At 35.6% G+C, this 19,447-nt stretch overlaps 1 protein-coding gene across 7 annotated transcripts in view; it reads right to left on the bottom strand.

Annotated features, from left to right (window-relative positions):
- The window catches only part of ATP2C1 (ATPase secretory pathway Ca2+ transporting 1), a 62,590-nt gene that overhangs the window by 11,539 nt on the left and 31,604 nt on the right, over positions 1-19,447 (bottom strand). For 6 of the 7 annotated variants that reach the window (XM_071735803.1, XM_071735805.1, XM_071735806.1 and 3 more), the window contains 15 exons: positions 17,630-17,740; positions 16,616-16,732; positions 14,984-15,073; positions 13,360-13,395; positions 12,732-12,793; positions 12,272-12,380; positions 9,178-9,333; positions 8,477-8,545; positions 7,327-7,402; positions 6,743-6,809; positions 5,598-5,722; positions 4,300-4,397; positions 2,984-3,079; positions 2,792-2,881; positions 1,380-1,484 (listed from right to left, as the gene is read on the bottom strand). In XM_071735803.1, coding sequence (XP_071591904.1) covers positions 1,380-1,484; positions 2,792-2,881; positions 2,984-3,079; positions 4,300-4,397; positions 5,598-5,722; positions 6,743-6,809; positions 7,327-7,402; positions 8,477-8,545; positions 9,178-9,333; positions 12,272-12,380; positions 12,732-12,793; positions 13,360-13,395; positions 14,984-15,073; positions 16,616-16,732; positions 17,630-17,740 — 1,407 coding nt within the window. Of the gene's footprint in view, positions 1-1,379; positions 1,485-2,791; positions 2,882-2,983; positions 3,080-4,299; positions 4,398-5,597; positions 5,723-6,742; positions 6,810-7,326; positions 7,403-8,476; positions 8,546-9,177; positions 9,334-12,271; positions 12,381-12,731; positions 12,794-13,359; positions 13,396-14,983; positions 15,074-15,185; positions 15,295-16,615; positions 16,733-17,629; positions 17,741-19,447 lie in introns of those variants that run through there. The other variant, XM_071735809.1, reaches the window with a different exon arrangement.

The following is a 19,447-nucleotide window of genomic DNA, read 5'->3' as shown; positions in this document are numbered from 1 at the left end:
TTCAAATAATTTTATGCACGTTCTAAAACTGTTACCAATTTTTCAATAATCTTTTCAAAACACAGATCCTCACATGGTTGAAAATCACACAGCAATTCTTGCTCATCACTTTTAAACATACAAGGATAATACAACTGTATTATACATATAGATAAAAGGAGTCAAATGCTTTTTTTCCAAAGTTAAGATTTTACTGTGATACTTGAACACTGTTAGCAAGCTGATTTTTGGTCAGAGGTACTAGGAAATTCTCCCTAAATCCAAGAAAAGGTGTGCTATTGCACATACTATCTAGAAGGGAGAAAAAAAGGTTTAAAGACTGGTTTGTATTGATAATCCAGGATATTGTTGACATCAGTAAAAACCTTGTCTACTCTGGGGAACATGCTGTCTGCATCAAAACCAGAAAATCCGTTTTCAAAGAAAAGAAATTATTGAACATGGATGCATCTACTTGCTCTTAATTCATTATGTAACTATGCAGCACTGAAACAGCAGATGATAGGCAGACTTGCTTTAGATGTTTAAGGAGAGAGATGGAAATTAAAAAAGCCAGGTTCACATTCAGTCTCAGCTATCAGAATACTTAAAATCATTTCCCAGGCTGCCTTTTATGGAAAGAATTTGTTATTTCTAATCCTCATTCCTGCGCTTGAAACTAAAGCTGTGTCTATGATCAAACCATATACCTAAGAGTTTGCACTACAACCAGACTGCAAGAACATGTGGATTGAAAAATGGGGATATTAAACAAGGCAGAATCATAGAATCTTTTTGGCTGAGAATGCCCTTAAAGATGATCAAGGCCAACCATTAAGCTAGCACACTGCCAAGTCCACCACTAAATCATGTTTCTAAGCACCACATCTACACTGTTTCTAAATTACCCGTGATGGTGACTCCACCACTTCCCAAGGCAGCCTGTTCCAGTGCCTGACAATCCTTTTGGCAAAGAAATTTTTCCTAATCTCCCCTGGCACAACCTCCTTTCAAGTAGTTGTAGAGAGTGCTAAGGTCTCCCCTAAGCCTCCTTTTCTCTAAACTAAACAGTTCCAGTTCCCTCAGATGCTCCTTGTAAGACTTGTTCTCTAGACCCTGCACCAGCTTCATTGCCCTTCTTTGGACACACTTTAGCACCTCAGTGACCTTCTTGTAGTGAGAGGCCCAAAACTGGACACAGCATTTATGGTGTGACCTCACCAGTGACAAGTACCTGGGGACAATCACCTCCCTTTCTCCTGCTGGCCACACTCTTTCTGATACAAGCCAACATGCTTCTGGCACACTGCTAGTTCATACTCAGCCAGCAATCAACCAATACCCAGGCAGGTAACAGTTCTGCAAAGTCAGTGCACAAGGAAACAGTGACTGAAGTTTACCTGCTGTGTTCTGTGAACACATTTAACAGCCATCCATTTTTGTTCTGAGCTGAAGGGATATTCAGCCTTCCTTATGTAGTCTTCCTGGAGTCCATCTAAACCCATCTGTATAAAAAAGAAGGAACACCACAATGTCAGGACCTTTTCTTTTCAAATAGCTAAGGAATATGTTGACTTGTGGATACATTTTAGTTAACAATTATTACTTAGTTAAAAACTAAGTGTACTTTTGAGCACACTGTTTCAGCTTAAACTAACTTGAGACAAACCTAAGAAGCTTTCAGGGCTTAAGCATAAGTCAGACCACTTAACATTATACATTTGCTTTGCTCCAAGGACCTTGAAATACTTTGTCTTGCAATGGCTAGCGATGCAGCTCTTTCTTTTACAAAATACCTCACCCCAGTGGATTTTTTTATCTTCTATGAAATTTTTTTGCTTGGAGGGCCTACAAAGTTGTAACACAAGACTGTGGTGAAATCTGAAGTTTGAACAATCCAATCTGAAATGACTTTTTTTTAAAGTGATCAGAATTAACCCAATATTTATTCTGAAACTCACCATGAAGTTTCCAGCCAAGATACATTTCATTTCAAAAACTGTTCTCTTCTCACCCCTGATACAACTTGCAGCATTTTATGCTCTACCCTTAACCATGTCCAAGAGAAAGTGTCAGTTGAAGAATATTGCAGAAGCAGCAGCCTGCTGTAAGCCATTCTAAGTACTTACAGAGCTTCACAACTCCTTCACTACCTTCCTTTTCAGCAACAGATGTGAAAGACTCCTGCTCTTCTCAGTTTCTATGGGCTCTTCCCAAAATAACTCACTCTGATCATTTCCAGTCAAAGACTGAGGACATGGAATACATCTCAGGTCTCAGTTACACAGACTAATGCATTTATCTTTCAGGGATTTTGAGTCTATTACCCATCAAAAAATCAAGTGCTAAGATGTCTTGCCCCATATCTCAGTAGCATTACAAAAAAAAAAAAACAAAAAACAAACCCAAACTCAAACATTGAATCATTGTCAACAACTCAAACTACCTGTGCCCTGCACTTAAAGGGAACTATAACTGCTGCAGTCAGAAATAGATCAGTTATCTGCTTTTTACTGCTTCTGATGGGAACTGGGAAAGAGACAGCAGAACCAATATTCGACAGGTAAATCAGCTTGTGAGAGGTAAAGACAGTACGAAGCGCAAAAGATGAAAATAAAGATTTTACTTCAGTTCTAAATATTTTTCTCATGTCTTTCAGAATGCCCAAAGATCTCCAACAGATAAACACAGGAGGTGAGCAGCTGCAATACAAATCCAGGAGATTCAGAGGAGAAGTAAATGAGAAAAAAATGAAACAAAACCACGACTTATTTCTACACAGCTCCCAGCTGCCATGAATCCATGTACTCACCTTCATAGCAAGTGCAATTAAAGCCCCTTCTGTTGGCTTCCCCATTAACGTGTTGTTTCTAATCAAAGCATCATTGCACACACAACCAGCCTAAAGAAAGAGGAAGGAGAAAAAACAAAAGGACAAAGTGTTATATAAAGCTCTTGTGCTACATCATCCATTAAAACTCACCTCTGTGTGCCAACATCTTACCTCAACAATTTTGCTAATGGATGGGTTGTTATAACCATGAATAACTTCACCATCAAGCATCACTTCACCAAACCTGTTATAACCTACTCCAGTAACCTGCAAGACAAACAGCCAAAGATAGTAAGTAATACAATGTTGACCAGAGTCATAAATTGTCCTAATCCCAGCTTTTTATTGTAAACTACAGAAAATTTTTAAAAGGGCATTCAGAACAACTGATCTTACTCAATGTAAAGGGGTTCTCCTACACAGCTTCTAACATAGCAGATACTAGATTAAGGAACAAAACTCTGACTTCAATGAAACATATTGGAGACCTTTTTTTTTTAAAAAAGAAAAAAAAAATGTGGGGCAATATTATTCCTCAGCATAAACAAATGTAGTGTAGGTTGTTTTCTTGCAATATCAGGCATGCTTTCTTTTTTCTCTTTCTTTTGCTTGCTAATTTTTTCTCCTATTCCTCTTTATCCTGGTTAATAATGCATACCCCCTGCAGAGGAATGGAAGTAGAAGCAGAGTCCTACTTTCATCCAGTAAGAAAAAAAAAAAATCATAGTTGAACAGCCTCTCAGCAGAGATCTCAGAAAAGCGTTAAAAACAGTAAAATTTTGAGTGCATAAAAATCAAGCATCCCAGTAGGATCCTAAAAAGGTCTTTTGTGTCTACAGCATTATCAGCTAATATATTTTACCATCATTTCAAGTTTTCTTTCAGTTAGGAAAAGAGAGATTACTTGACTCAGATGTAAACAAATTGTACTAACAATAAAAATCAATTAGAGGATTCCTATGGGATTCTAAGAACAGAGAAATCAATAACGGGACATATAAACAAACACTGCTAAATAACAGGAAAGAATAAGAAAATATGCCAATGCTTATGCTTCTAAAAGTCAACAACAAGCCCCTCTGTTAACTGTAATGTGGGAAAATATCCTGATCAAGAAGTCTGAGAATTTAAGAACTTGTTTAAAACACGAACATGAAAGCACATCTAGTTCCACACCTTGCTGCTTTTTCTATTCTTGCTGCTTTTGCTTCCCTTTTGTGCATTTACTTCGGTCTTTGCAGCAGCTCCCCAACCTCCACCACTATTTCATGTCCTGCTCCTCCTACCTCCAACTGCATCCATTATGAAAAAGCAAGAATGAGAGTACAACACTCAGTATGAAGGGCTCACACAGCCATCCTTTAGCAAAAGCTGGATTTTCCCACTTTAAACATTTAAATAATGCAAATTCTGATTTACCTGTTTCAGCTGATACACACAACAAAGAAAAAAGGAAAATTAAAGTCTAGTAGTGTCTCACTACATACCTCAGCATGCTGCCCATCTGAAGTAAAAATATGAGTAACAGTCATTTCGTTCTTTGTCAGAGTTCCAGTTTTATCTGAACAAATTACATTGCAGCAACCTGAAATAACAAATTAACATTCATAAGAAAATGCTTACTCTGTTCTTGTAACTAACAAGAACAGATGTATCCAAGACAAGCAAATTTCTAGAAATATTGCAGCTGCCTGTGAAAAAAAACAAAACACCAAAAAATTATATTTAACAATGACAGCCAATTTTCAACAATTAAGGAGTAGGTGTACAAGACCCTTGGCAAATACCAGGTTGTCAACTCTTCTGAAATTCACTACCTCTCCTTCATTTTAGTTTGCTGTATCTCAAACTGCATTACTGAAATATCAACTGTGACACCTGGTGAAGAGGAAAGTTAAGAGCCTGCTTTACCACAGTCATTCTTCTTTATCAAAAAGTGCAACATCTACCTAACACTATCCACAATCCTTTTGACACACAAGTGTGGCATTAACAATTGCTGGTTTAGCAGCAGGACAGAAAACACTACAAAAATATGAAATTTGTATACACCTTTTTAACTCAGGAAAGCAGTATTTTGAAAGTGTGTTGCAATACCTCGACATTTTTTTATATGAAAGCAGAAATTGCAAAAGCAACAAAGGAACATTGCAATATTAATGAAACTCCCCTAGAGGCATTGGAAAAATATTTCCAATCTTTAAATGCTAAAAGAAATTCAAATGCAGCAGAATTATTTAACTTTGAGTTTTTACTTCTTTGTCACATCCTGCACTTTACATGTTTTGTGACTGAACAGCACATTTTTAAGTTTAAATATGAGCAACGTAGCTTCCTGAAGGCGCATAATGATTAGAAAGCTTTTTCTAATATTCAGATTTGGCTTTGTTTCCAACTGCCAATATCATTCCTAAATTTACACTAAAAATTAAGTTTAAAAAACCTTTTACAAGTCCTATTTAACATGAACATCTTAGAGCAAACAAGTATAAAGAATATTCCACACATCCAATCACTCACACGGTTTTTAAGAGTATTGCTAGTGTTGCAACTTATTTACTGAAACTGTTTATTTCAGTTAATTAAAAATAAAAAAGTAGAGGACCCAGAAACATATACCTGAATTCTAATTCTGTAAAATGGATTCAGTTTAGAAAGGTTTTTGTAAATACCATCACACTGCTAATAAGAACACTTATTTTATTTTAACCTTTAGTCATCAATACCTGTGTTGATTTCCTAAAACCGGTATCAAAACACTATCTCTAAGTTAGTCCAGTCATACCTAAAGTTTCAACAATAGGAAGTTTTTTTACAATAGCTCGTTTCTTCACCATTCTCATCACACCAAGGGCAAGTGTCACTGTTACCACGATTGGAAGTCCTTCAGGGATTGCAGCCACAGCCAAACTGCAAGGAAAGTAAATATACAAATCTTGTCTTAGAACGTTATGGATGAATACATAGTAACGATGCATTTACACTTGTTTTTCTAGCTGTCTGTTCACCGAGGTTGAAAGTGCAAGGAAGCAGCTGCTTCTAGTGTGCTTCTAGTTTTATACTATTCATTGCAAGATACACATTGAAGACAGTAACAAAATGCAGTAATTCATTACTTATGCAAAAGTAGGAAGAAAAGTTGAGGAGAGATGGAGAAATCAATTGTACATCTGTTTTGCCTACACAACACTCTCATTAAAACTGTGCAAAGCAGCCCAAATTGTGAAGAATACGTGTAGCTGGCACTAAACAGAACTGGGAAATGCCACCACTTCAAGTGACAACTGATCCACAGCTGCTACTCCTAGATCATGATGTGGCAGTGAGGCTGGAATGGCACAGAAGGCCATTTAAAAAAACAAACAAACAAAAAAATAAAGCACCTCATAACAGTGTAAACAACATCACAATAACTCGTTACACTATGAAAAAAGATGCAGGTGCTTTTTTTTTTTCCTCCCCTCCTCAAAAGGGTGGATCTCTGTCATTTAAAGAAACACTTCTACTTTATGCACTGCAACACCCTGGAACTAAGTTTCCATAACAAGCTAGAAAATGAGGTAATGAACTACACAACCCAAGGCCTGCAGTAACTTAGTTTTGTCTGATGTCACATATAAAATCAGAAACTCTTTATTTACTCAGTGACAGAAATTCAAATGTACAACTCTATTGTTTGTTTGCAGATGTCCCACAAGACACTCAGAAGTCACCATACAAAGGCAAAGTTTTACAGAGTGACAGAAACATCCTAAATCATTAAAACTAGTATGAATTTACTTTTTTTACAGCACAAAATCGATCTTCAATTTTAATTACTTATGTGAATTTAAAAACAGAGTCTGTGCAAGCATATTATAATATATATCACTAGCTTTCAGACACTTGCTGCAATGCACAACCTACACTATTTAAAAACAAAAATCTTACCTCACACCAATTGTGAACATATCAAGTATGTGCTTTCCTTGCAACCAACCAACCAGCATAATAACACCTATAAAGAAAATATTTGTCAGGATAAATATAAATCCTCTAAGTGCTGTAGCCTCATAAAGAAAAGATCAAGTAACTCAAATAACCAAAACCAAGCCCATCATTGTGTCACCTGTAAAAATCTACTATTTATTTCACTGCCAAAGCATGATTCCATTAGTATGGCAAAGGTGAACAAAATTTGTGCCAATCAAGTTGCCCAGTCACACCAGTAGAGAGGTACCCACTTACGCACACCTTGAATCAGAATGTAAGACACACTGCAATTTAAAAAGAAGCATTTAGGGAACAAAAAGTCAGTAAAGTATCTTACAGGAAGAAGCAGGTAAATACCCTTGTGATGAAAGTTATGTTACATTAATAATCATTAGATGACTAGTGGCATGAAGTTGGTATGACCAACAAAATAAGGGGTCAAAATATTTTTGAAGAGAGATCAAGGTCTTTCATTTCACCAAGCCTTTATGTTAGTTTCAGTTATATAATAATCTGTAATTCTTTTACATACATTCTCTTACCTATTATACCAAAGGAATACAAGGACAGCTGTTTTCCCAAGAGATCCATGCTCTTCTGCAAAGGTGTCTTTGGAGCCTTGAATAGTAAACATGCAGCAGTTAAGAAGCACAGGTTAAACATGAACAGTACCATACTTTACTTTCATATGTGCAAATTTCAAAATACTGTCAGTGAGTAAGATGCATGTATACCCTATGTTTCCAGATGTTTACTTTGTGAAAACAGACTTCTGTTCTTCTGTAAAATTCAAGATGACTCAAGAACACTTCAATTAAATTAAAAATTTATTAGAAATATTCTTTGAGAGGAGCTTTGTGATATCTTCAGCAGGCCTAATAAAAAAAGGTCATACTGAAGATTTATTTTTAAAAAATAATAATAATCATGCTTACTAAAAGCCACTGAATGTCTTCCAAGTCCAAGAAGTTCTTCAAGAATAAAACTGACTTTTCAAGAGAAAAGCATCAGGGCCCTGGAGGGTCAATTATAACTCAAAAGGAATTTCTTGATCATCTGCAGAGACTTCAGTTTCACCAAACAGAAAACTTTGGAAATATTTAGGCAACCTAACTCTTATGCTTCAGAATGCTTTTGGTGTAGAATGCTCACACAGAGGGCCCTAGATACACATAGCACTCAAGAGCCTGAACTCCCATGTGGCTCAGTGTACTGCAATAAAGAGAAATTACTGTGGGACTTCGGTACACAAGAGCCAAAGGGAGCTCGTAAGAGGTTCAGTTGGAGATTATGAAGCTGCAGGAGACATTTGCATAACCCCAAACTATGGGGCTAAGAAAGGGAAAACAGTCCTGTGCATGCAGCACACAAATCTGTCATACAAATCCCTTTTGCACAAATGTAGTTCCACTTGAAAAAGTACACTGCCACACACTGCAGTAAGATATGTTCCACTGAACAAGGTCAGAATATTATTTTCACAGTTAATATATTTAGGTCAGCTATGGATATGTTGTCTCACTAAATGCAGTTACTACTTTCATATTCAAGAGCTAAGATCTGCTTCATTAAAGGGGAAAAAAAAATTAGAAGCACTGTAATTAGTAAGTTCCTATGAAATAAATTCTAAGTTTTAATGAACGAGATACACGCTTATGAAAAATATCTTTGCTTCTAAATAATCGCTCTTACCTCTTCTGCTTGCATCATTTTGAAAACCTCCCCAAATTCGGAGTTTTCTCCTGTTCCAATAACTATTCCCTAAAAAACAAAGAAGGCCAATTCAATCCCAAAGTTTAACTTGCATGTTAGCTTTCACTTTTGACAGCTTTGATTTAAAAAGAGACCAAATGCCATTTAGCCTACTATGACTTTTTTAGCTTTGCTTAAAACATTCATTCCTGGCACAAATGGGAAATATTTTTGTTTAAAAACATTTTGCCTGTGTGAAACAAACTGCTCTTCTGTGCACTCCTGAAGCATTTAGTAACTACCAGTAAACAAAAAACTCAAATAGGGTAACACCTAGCTAGCACTAGCTAAAACTGTATAGAATGTAGTTCTATAAGCAAAATACCATAGCCTATGCAGAAGAGTTTCACATTGTCTGCTTTCTATAAACTTGAGCTCTAAACCTGATCCTAGATTAGTTTTCCTTCGTAAAATGGTGTCTGAAGAAGCACCAATGAGAAAAGCTCTGCAGTGTATCACAGAAGCCTTCCAGATTTCCAGTGAAATTTTCTATTTGTATACAACTAGTGTTTCAGAAAACTCAAAATACATGCAGTCATTAAATCTCATTTCTGAATTGATAGCTGAACTTTTAAAAATAAGAACTGCCTTCAAATAGTTGAAATATAGAAAATACTCTTCTCTTCTAGTAATGATTTTACCTTTGCTTTTCCACATCTGACTAATGTTCCCATGAAAGCAATATTGCTCCTAGAAGTAAGGTCTCCATTGGTTGCTGCTGGCTGGGGAGCTGTAGATTTAGAGCAAGGAGTTGTCTCGCCCGTCAGACTGGATTCATCAATAGACAGGTCCACAGCCTTTTAAAACAAAACACAGGGAACTAGGTAAAAAGCACTACAATCTTTTGTAAGTAGTAGGAAGTGTTAACTAAGGTTTCCCAATTTTGACCACTAAATATACATCCAGTTTATTCATATGGTAAGAAGCCATGTCAATAGCAACTGCATTTAAGGACTGACAAAGTAACAACCACTCCTGCAAAATATTGCAGCAATGCAAGAAGCTCTCACTTTGAAGAGTCAAAGTTCACTAATAATTTATATTTATGATTGGTTTTCCATAAAATATTGACAAAGTTACAACTGCAATGCATTATGTCACCAAACAAAATAATTAACAAGGAATGCAAGTGCTCATATATATATTATCCTCTCAGCTCTTCCTCTGTCTTCTTCCTACCACAGGTGCCATTAAGAACTCTCTAATGGAGAGCATATTTCATGCAGTGTTTTTTGTTTACTAAGTCTGTACAGGAAAAATGTCATTCAGACAAGTCAACTAGACTAAAGGAACAGCAGCTGCCTGTTTTTGGTTTAGGTTTTGTTTTTTTATTTTTTGGTAGCATGTGGGGGCAGCCAGAGAAGGAAAAGATAAAAATTAGTTACTCTCTGTATTAATGAGCTGAAGAAAATAAAGCTTGTGTTCCAGAAATATAATCCAAAACAAAACATAACTTACCAACATACAAACCGAAAAAAAGCCTTTCCTGAACTGACATAAATTCTTACGTATCCATCTACTGACTTTAATGACTTTCGAATAGAACTGACAAATCATCAAATCCTGGACACAAAATTTACATTAAATAATTTTGCATTATTAAAAAGTATAAAGCCTCCTTTGGTGACTATACCACAAAATTTCGAGACAGCCTTCAAGAAAAACAGTCTTTAAGCATGCATAATAAAACTGCCAAGACTCTTACTTACAAAGATTAAGTGTGGTGGGCACTTAGTACTGCCACACCATAGCAGATTAATTCCGAAATTCAAGCTGGGGGGTTTTTTGTGTTTTGTTTTGGTGGCTTTTTAAGGGGCATGATAATTCTGATGCACTCCAATTACTGCACTCCACTTACTTTTGATCAACAGGCTATTAGATCAAAAGTAATTCAGTCAATGTCAAGAGAGGATAGCACTTCTACAAAGTGTTTTCTGATCAGTCAAATCCCTCTAATTCCTGATATTCCTCAAAAATAGTTACCACCAATGCAATACCCATTTTTAAAAGATGCCGTATAAATAAAAGGGTGGTTGTCAAAAGCTGAAATGTATCTTTCAATCAAAGCCATAAAGAATAACTACAGAACTGTCTGGAGTTAATTATTTTGTATTTGTGATGCATTCCTCAGACTCCAAGCTGAAATAGGATGAAGACACCACTTTGCTACAGTTCAGATGTAGCCGCAAGCTCTGAAATATTGATTGTGACTACCAAACAGCAATGTGTTCAAAGCCTGTGCTGTTATAGGCTTCTTAGTTCTTGATTTAATATTCTGGCTTTAGAGAAGACAGTACTTGATGGACCATTCATTAATGCAGAGAAAACTTGGGAGAGAAAAGGTCTTTTGGGAAAACAAGGTTGTCCCTGCAAGATTAGGGCAGTGAAGAAACTTTTTTTCACATGTATGAAAGGCTGCAGGAAGTAAACAGTGCCTCGTTACCATTTCTGCAATTTTCTAGGACCATATCAATCAGAATACGCTGAAGAAATCTAGCTTTTTATCTCAAAAAATTTCCTCCACTTCATTTTTCTTACACTCACCACCCCTGCAAATGAGATGACATGCTCTTATTTTCAAATGATCTGCAAGAGTAGTTGACACAAACACAGCATAAATTTTTATTTGGTGTAGGGCTACGGACAGCTGAGAAACTTCTTAATTCCCCCACTGCTTTCCTTTGTAAGAGGTCCAAGAATGCTGCTACCACAGTATGCTCTAAGCTTATGAGCAATAAATCAGATGCTGCTGCAACAGCAGTTCCATATCAATACAGAAAGTAAACAGTTGCTGAGAGAAGGAAAAAGCATTTGCAGCCTCAAAAAACAACCCCACTCAAGCACTGACAACAGACGACCCAGACAAATATCTCAAGATCACCACATTTGTCTCAGAAACTAATTCATTTAGGCTTTGTCTACAAAATGAGCAAGGATTAATCCAGTATCAGGAGTGGATATACCAGATATACAGCTCATCATATTCAGGAATTACTTCAACATGATCAGTCCAGGTATCAGGCAACCTGAGGATGCCCAATGTAACAGAAAAGCAACCTGACATTACTCAAGCAAAACAATAAAATTAACAAGGTGAATAGATATATACCTCACTTTACCTTCAGAAAGCCTGCAAGTACTATTATAGTGCTATCACTTCAAATTAAGCACTTCAGCAGCACTAACAATCTAATAATTTGTAATAACAAATCATACTTAGTAAACCAGAACATGAAACAACACACACTGATGAAAAAGACTCAGAGAGCAAAGATTACGCTGGCAACATTTCACAATATTATTTTTTTTAAGTTTTCCATTATCAGAGAACACAGACTATGCTCTAAAGATCAATGCAAATGAATAATCAAAATCACCTGCAACCAGCTGCCAAAATACATTATAATTCTGACTGAACACAGTCATTTCACGATTTGTTTAACACCAGGGAAAAAGCATTCAACCAAAATTTTCAAGAATGCATTACTACATAAAGCTGGAAAATTCTTCCCTCTCATGTTCCACAGTAATAAATTACACTATTAAAAATGCACAATTACATTGGAAAGCTAATTAATTCAAAATGTCTGTCAAAATAGTTGTGAATTCCAAACAATAGCAGTCACTGCACTTCAGCAGCTATCTTCTCTTCCCCTCTACCCCACAAATAAACCAAAAAACAAACAAACAAACAAACCAAACAAACAAGTTATTAAATTGATATTAGGTATTTACCTCAAATAACCGTAGATCAGCTGGGACCCTGTCTCCAACTGACAGGCAGACTGTGTCACCTGGGACTAAATCTCTTGCAAGTGTATGTTCCACCCTCCCTTCTCGTACACTGAAAGTAAATACATGAAGAGCAAATCAAGTCATCTTCAGGATTTTATCTGAAAAAAGCATTAGCACTGTTGATTACTCCTGACAGTTCTCTTGAGTCCAGTAAAATATTATTTCTAATTTGCTGCTTGTTTCTGAAGAGTTAGACATCAGTAACATCATTTGAAGTGTTCAGAAGGGCAACAATGTGGAATAATTCGTGGGCTCATAAAACAATGAGCACAAAATGAGCAAAAGCAAAGTATGGTTTGGTCAGTTAAGAGTTTGATACAATGGCAGTAAATTTAGTAAAACCTTTTGCATTTGCTCACTGTAGATTCAAATTGGACTGAAAATACAGGTAATCACATACCAGTGGCATTCTGGAGGCATAAGCTTACTAAGCTCTTCAAGAGATTTTTCAGATCTGTACTCCTGCAGAGACATTTAAAAAATAAAGGCAGATATTATTTCTAAACAGGTAAAAGTTAAAAACAAAAAAATAAACACACATCTACTGTAATTTATCTTATTAGTAAAGTTTTATTAAAGACATATTCCAAACAATCAGATAAGAAATGCCCTTCAACTGCTCTATATTAGACACTTTAGACACAAACTGTGTAAAGCCAGGCATTTGCAGAATTAAATTTTAAAAAAAAAAAAAAAATTGTAAAATTCCTGTACAGAAAAGCCAGGAGTACATTTTCAAAACCTATTTTAACCGAAGTTAAATATTTAAAAAGTACTTAGTGTTTATTCCGAGTGCTTCTTTACAAGTACTCTTCTATGGCTGAGCATAATACCAGTGCATAAATGTCAATGTAGTTAAAAAGCAGGAGCAATCCTGCTATTTAGGACAGGCAAGAGACTTGAATGAAAGCACAGAGCTCCTTACTCAACCATTCACAGCACAATACATCAAAGACAACTACTTCAGACTTATAAATAGAAGAGTTTACATAAAAGCAATAATCTTATTTGGACAACAGCCATCTTACCTGAACGAAGGCAACTGTAACAACGATGAGTATTGCCTGCAAGAAAAGGAATGAGAGAAGAATTCCAAAGGGCCACGATAGTGACAATATTATGTTTTACTCATCCATAGTTGTTACTACATATTAACAATATGATAGGGAAACAAACTTTCTCATGCTCATTCTGTATCCCTTGGCCCTGTTAAATAAGCAATGCCTTTATCTATACATAAATGCTTTAGTGATGTCCAAGAAATCAATAACCTGATTTTACTAAATATAAGATCAACAACTAGACAGAAAAATTTCCTCTTCTTTTTTCTAATGACTAAGCAAGAGACAGCAATGGAGAGATCCATGGGACATAAAAAACAATGGAGAAAAACCTTATTGAAGAACTCTTAAGTGAACTTAGGATAAATCCAGTAAATCTACTTTAATTTTGATACCAACATTAGCCTCACCAATTGAGATTTAGCAAATATTTACATATACTCCATCTTTTCAGAAGGTATTTCCATGACAGCTACACGAGCTGCATTATTACACCCCACAGTGCATGCTCCATGGTGAAAAGGATGTAAATTTTTACTTTAAAAAATTACAATACATTTGTATAGGCAGAGGTAAAAAAATGTCAAAAGCTGCTCAAGCCAGCATTGTCACCAAAAGAAAGGTGTTATTAATCTTTAGCAGCAAATTAGTTTTGTTACTAAAGCTCTGAGCACAAATACACAGTCACAGCAAAATGGTGATACAATACTATCTGAAAATGAAGTATAACAAATATTCACAAGGTAAAGAAGTGGGCATTCAATAACAAGACTACATGATAGGTTAGTCAGAAGTTAAATAAAAACCACTAGCTTAAAAAATTTTAAATTCGACGTTTTCGTATTTTAAATAACCTCAACCAATGTTGAACAAAAGAAATCATTCCAATCTATACTCATACTCAAAGTTATATGATTTTTCTTAAACAAGTACTACCTTTATCTTCCAAAGAAAACTACTCTTTCTAGAGAATTAGAGAGGCTAGAGGCAAACCTTCACTTACCTTGAGTTAATTACAAAAGCAAAAATGAACAGTACTGTATCTGTTACTATTACTGTATACTATATATCTGTTACTATATATATATATATACTATATATATACTATATATACTACTATATATATATATATTACTATATATATATATATACTATATATCTGTATAACTATATATCTGTTATTAATACTGTATCTGTGCTATTAGCTTAGCACTCTATTTACATCCTACACAAATTCAGTATTTCCACTTATATGATCCTTCTGTTTCTAGAGATTTCAGGCAAAATTTCTTTTTCATGTTTAAAAGATTACCTCTTTCAAGTAAATTCACAGCAGGCTTATGCTGGTTTCAATTTGGAATTCAAGCATAACTTAAAATCAAAATTGAATAGAAGACACTAAAAATTCTCCTCTGAAAAAATGCATAAAGACAGACATTTCAACCAATCCAATAACAAACATATTTAATGTCAGCATACAAATAGAACTCAATAATTAGAATCCCATCCCATGCTGGCATGCATGGGATACTGAAAGTGCATGTGATCACACTTTCTGAAGCTCAAAGAAGATAAAATTTTAGTTCCTTACCACAGTGATACTGACAGCATCATCAAACTGATGCATTAAAACACTGATGACTGCAGATGCCAGGAGAAGCATAATAAGGGGATTTTTAAACTGAAATGAAACAGAACAGTAATTCAGCAATACTCTCGACAAAGACCATTTTATCTACCCCTCAAATATTTTCAAAATACACTGTTCTATAATTAAAATATTTCTAACCTACCAGTACAAACAATCCAACTCTTTGCAGTTATTTCACTTCCACTTTTTTTTTTTTTCTTTTTAAGTACCAAAGAATTTGAATGGAGCATAATGAATACATAAAAGGGAAAAAACTGCTTCTTAAATTTCTTGATTCACATTTTTCAAGACAAAAAGAATAATCTCCTGTAGTTGAACACACAAAAAAGAAGCCCGAAATATATTCAAAACATCTTCAAGTAACAGGCTGACCCCGTTCCCAGCAAATGATCACAATCATGTCAGGAATATATTTCCTGATTTACATTCATGATTTCTTGTTTTACAAGAAGCAAGTTTTCCTTTTAGATCACATGCTTCCTACAGATTTCTAAGGCTAAAATAATAAAGCATCTTGCTTGCATGTGACACCTTGTTGCTAACATGGCAATTTCTTCAAGAAATGTTTAAAAAAAGAACATTGCTACAATTAAAGTGTGTTCTAGGATGTTCTTCACAATAAGCACATTCAAGGCAAATATGTATCTTAATATATGCTACCTAAAATAGACGTAAGTTAACGTGCTGTAGAAGTTTTCTGATGTATGTGACTAACTGTACATGGGAAAAAAAAGCTTTAATGCCAGAGGACAACTAGTATGTGATAATGTTCTCACTGCTAGCAGCAGCAGAGTGCTGAATATCTTTTTAGGCACTCCAAAGTCTCTCTAGAATTAACCATCTATTACTTTAGGATTTACTCTAGAATTTAACTGCAGACAAATTACAGAAAACATTGAGCAAAATTATTAAATATTACAAATTTGTTAGAAAAACCCTCTGTAGGAAAAGTTTCAGTAAATAACTTGTGCAGCTGGGTGGTGAAGGATGGCAAGAGGTGACACTTCCACACCATTTCAAGAAACTGCACAAGCTCACATATATATATGTATATATATACACACATACACACACGTATACATACATACACACAGAATAAATCACACTGCTAAGAAAAAAATTTGCACTTCTGCCAGTTCTGCTTAACAACAGAATCAAGGCTGGCCCCAACCTCACCCTTAGTTTGAAGGCAGCAGTTTTGCTTTTTAAAATTTCCTTGTCTGTCAGGTTATTCCTATTCCATATTCCATTTAAATGCTTACCAGCCATTTGTGTCTGACCTCAGTGCAATTCATACTCAAGTCTTTGCCTACAGGGAACTTGGTTCCACTTTTCCAGCCCACAGGCTGGTTATGAACATGCATTCAAAAACAAATCATGTAATTAAAACACCGGCATGTACCTAAATAAAGCTTTTTCCATCAGTAAAATAGACTAAAATTCTAGAAATTGCTATTTTCTATGCTACTAGTTTCCCCACTTACATGTTCATGCACACAAAAGCTAAGTAACAAAGAGCAAAGCTACTGTCAAGCATTAAAAGCAAAAAGTAGGAAATACAGAAATCTTCACCTGGGAAATATATTTTTTCCACAGTGGTTCATCTTCACTAATATCAAATTCATTCCACCCATGGAATGCCCGTCTATGACAAACTTCACAGTTTTTTAAGCCATTCTGAAGATTAGCCTGTTGGAATATGCAAAGAATAAAACAGTCAGCAATTATACCAGTAAGTTAGACTTAAAAATAAATTCCAACACCAAAACATAGAGCTTTAGATTATAAAAATTTGGCCAACATCAGAAAGACAAGCTTGGTAAAAATGTTTGTATGACAATAAAAGCTGACCACTTTTTTAAAACTGTTTGGCAGGGGACTTCAACAAAAAATTCACAGAACTACAGAGGCAGTTTTACATCTCTAAATGATTGTTGATCTTCCCTGCAGAAAACCCTCCAGCAAGCCAAACCGTGAGCATAGTTCACTCTTGAGTATTATGTCAGGAGTTCTGTTACTCAGCCAAATGACACAGCAACAGCTTCAAAGTTTTGAGTTGCTTGTGACCCACATTTATCACGGTGTACTCCTCATGTCAAGCATACAGAAAATGAAAAAACACCATCTATCATGAAAATTAACCCAGATTTAATGGTTCATAAATCCGTCAATGGGTTCAATCCTCTTTCTCCACCTGAAATGGAGGCTACTGAAATAAATTAAGGACATGAGGGATTCTTTAGAGAGATTGGAAGCAATAGCTATGAAAAACTGAACAGATTTTTACAGGAAGATTTACTCTAGGAGCTTCATTAACAGAAAGCAATCTTCAAAGCATACAGAAATCTGACTATTTTCAAATTCAATCTCATCACCCCACCAAAAACCTCATGTTTTTTGAAATCGCTAGAGATTAGACCATTTCAAGTAACAATTTAAAAATAACAAGCTTTTAAAAGTAGACAACAGTTAACATCAAACTGCATGATAGATAACACAAAGACTTTTGATGCTATAATTTGTCCTTAAACATCAAATGTTGTTTGGTAACACCAGTGCATTTTTAAGAGATGCAAAATCACCTACTTGCAGAATGCTTGCTACTTCATCAACTGGCAATTCACTTGCTTTTTTAGAAGACAGTACAGGAATCATTGTCTCATTGTCACCATCAGGGATTTTTTGAAGATGTGCAACCTAAGAAACAAAATCAAATTCTGAAGGGAAGGGGAGCACTAGCATTTCAGTTCATACAACACAGACCAGAGCAAAGCAGTGTTAATGCCATTAAAAAGTATGTTTTTTATAACATTTTGCACTTAAAGAAAAAATTCTACAATTCAGCTTATTTTTATGCAATACCATCTGCACATGCAACTGAGAAAATTGATTTCTGTAACAATGTTAAGTGACAAAGATCCTAACAGTTAAATACATACTCCTTTATATCAGTATCTTAAATTCCTGATCAAAAAGCAATCACTCCAGACAAGTTGCTCTCCCTGCTCCCACTTTCTGCTCACTAATAGTCTAATTAGGCCTATTTACATTTTCTTGTACACAAAGAAAGGAGAACCAACATTAAGAAAATCTCAAACAAGAGCACAGATGCAAGTGAAGTCGTAAAGCCTGACTATAGTACAAAGATTCAAGTCAATGCTATAAAAAGTAATATTTTCCTGTAATTTTAGGAAGTTCAAATTTTGTGATCTGCAGAACAGAGCAATAGCAACATTGTGCAGCTCAGCACTGCTTTGATATTTAACGAAGCTTTGGAGTTTCTTAATGAAGCTTTAGAGTTTTGGGATTCTTGCTTATTAAATGAGACCATGGAGTGATATTCCTTCCTCCTTGCTATCTTACTGTACCCACAATTAAACCCTTGTCCATCCTGCCACATGCACATCCTCTCTCTCTGTTAACTGAAGAGCCTGACATGAAAACATGCACATCACAGGAATAATTTTCCCATTTTACTTGCACAGAATTTGAACAGTTTTATGCTTTTATACAAGAGGAAAAGCCATTTTTTAATCTCTATGAATGCTGAGATTTGAAATATAATATAAAGTACTTCAAGATGATAATACATTAAAAGATTCCAGCATTTTTATGCCCTAAAAAAGGTATGACAATCATAATTTTCTATATACCATTCTGTTTGCCATGTACTCAAAATACAATAGCTGAGACAAACTGAACTTGGTATTTTTTTCTTCTAGCTGCTTACCTACATAGACTCCACAAGGACTCCATCCCTGGGGCCCAAGTTAAAAAGGTGAAAGTGCTACAGTTGCAACTGGCTTTCATTTTCAAGAGAAACCCTTGGAAACTCTGTACATTTGCCATGTAATTCCCAGTGAAAGAGCAAACCAACAAGTCTTGCTCCTTCACTGTAAGAAAGGAGGTTTGGAGACTAAGATGAGAAACAGGGTGATACGGGGCATGAGTTTGAGCTCTTGGGCAGAGTGGTGTCAGAACAGCCAGGTGAGGATGACCAATGGAGGGCTTGTTTACTGAGCACACACCTTGGTGTGAAGAAGAGATGAATGGAAGATGCTGAAGCCCTTTAGCCGTAAGGAATAAGTAAAACAGCTAATAGAAAACAACGGCTAAACTTAACTCATTAACATAGTAAAATAGCCTCCCGTGGCTGGATGGACCCCTAACTCACAAAAAAAAAAACCCACCCTTTGAGCATGAGTAGAGAAAAGTGTAAGTGCTACCACTTCCAAGTGGAAGTGAAGAACTGGTTAAGCAATCATGTAGATGAATGGTATCTGTATACCTAGAGATAAGGTGATTTTGCATTTCTGGGTGTATAAAAGATAACCTGTGTTACAGGGAAGGTGTGCTAGCTTTGAGGCTTTACCATCCCTTTCTGCACAGAACTGGAGTAAAGAA

This window comes from Heliangelus exortis, chromosome 2 (genome assembly GCF_036169615.1).
Source record: "Heliangelus exortis chromosome 2, bHelExo1.hap1, whole genome shotgun sequence".
NCBI lineage: Eukaryota > Metazoa > Chordata > Aves > Apodiformes > Trochilidae > Heliangelus > Heliangelus exortis.
The sequence above is the reverse complement of the archived record's forward strand: the minus strand, read 5'-3'. Positions and strand labels throughout refer to the sequence as shown.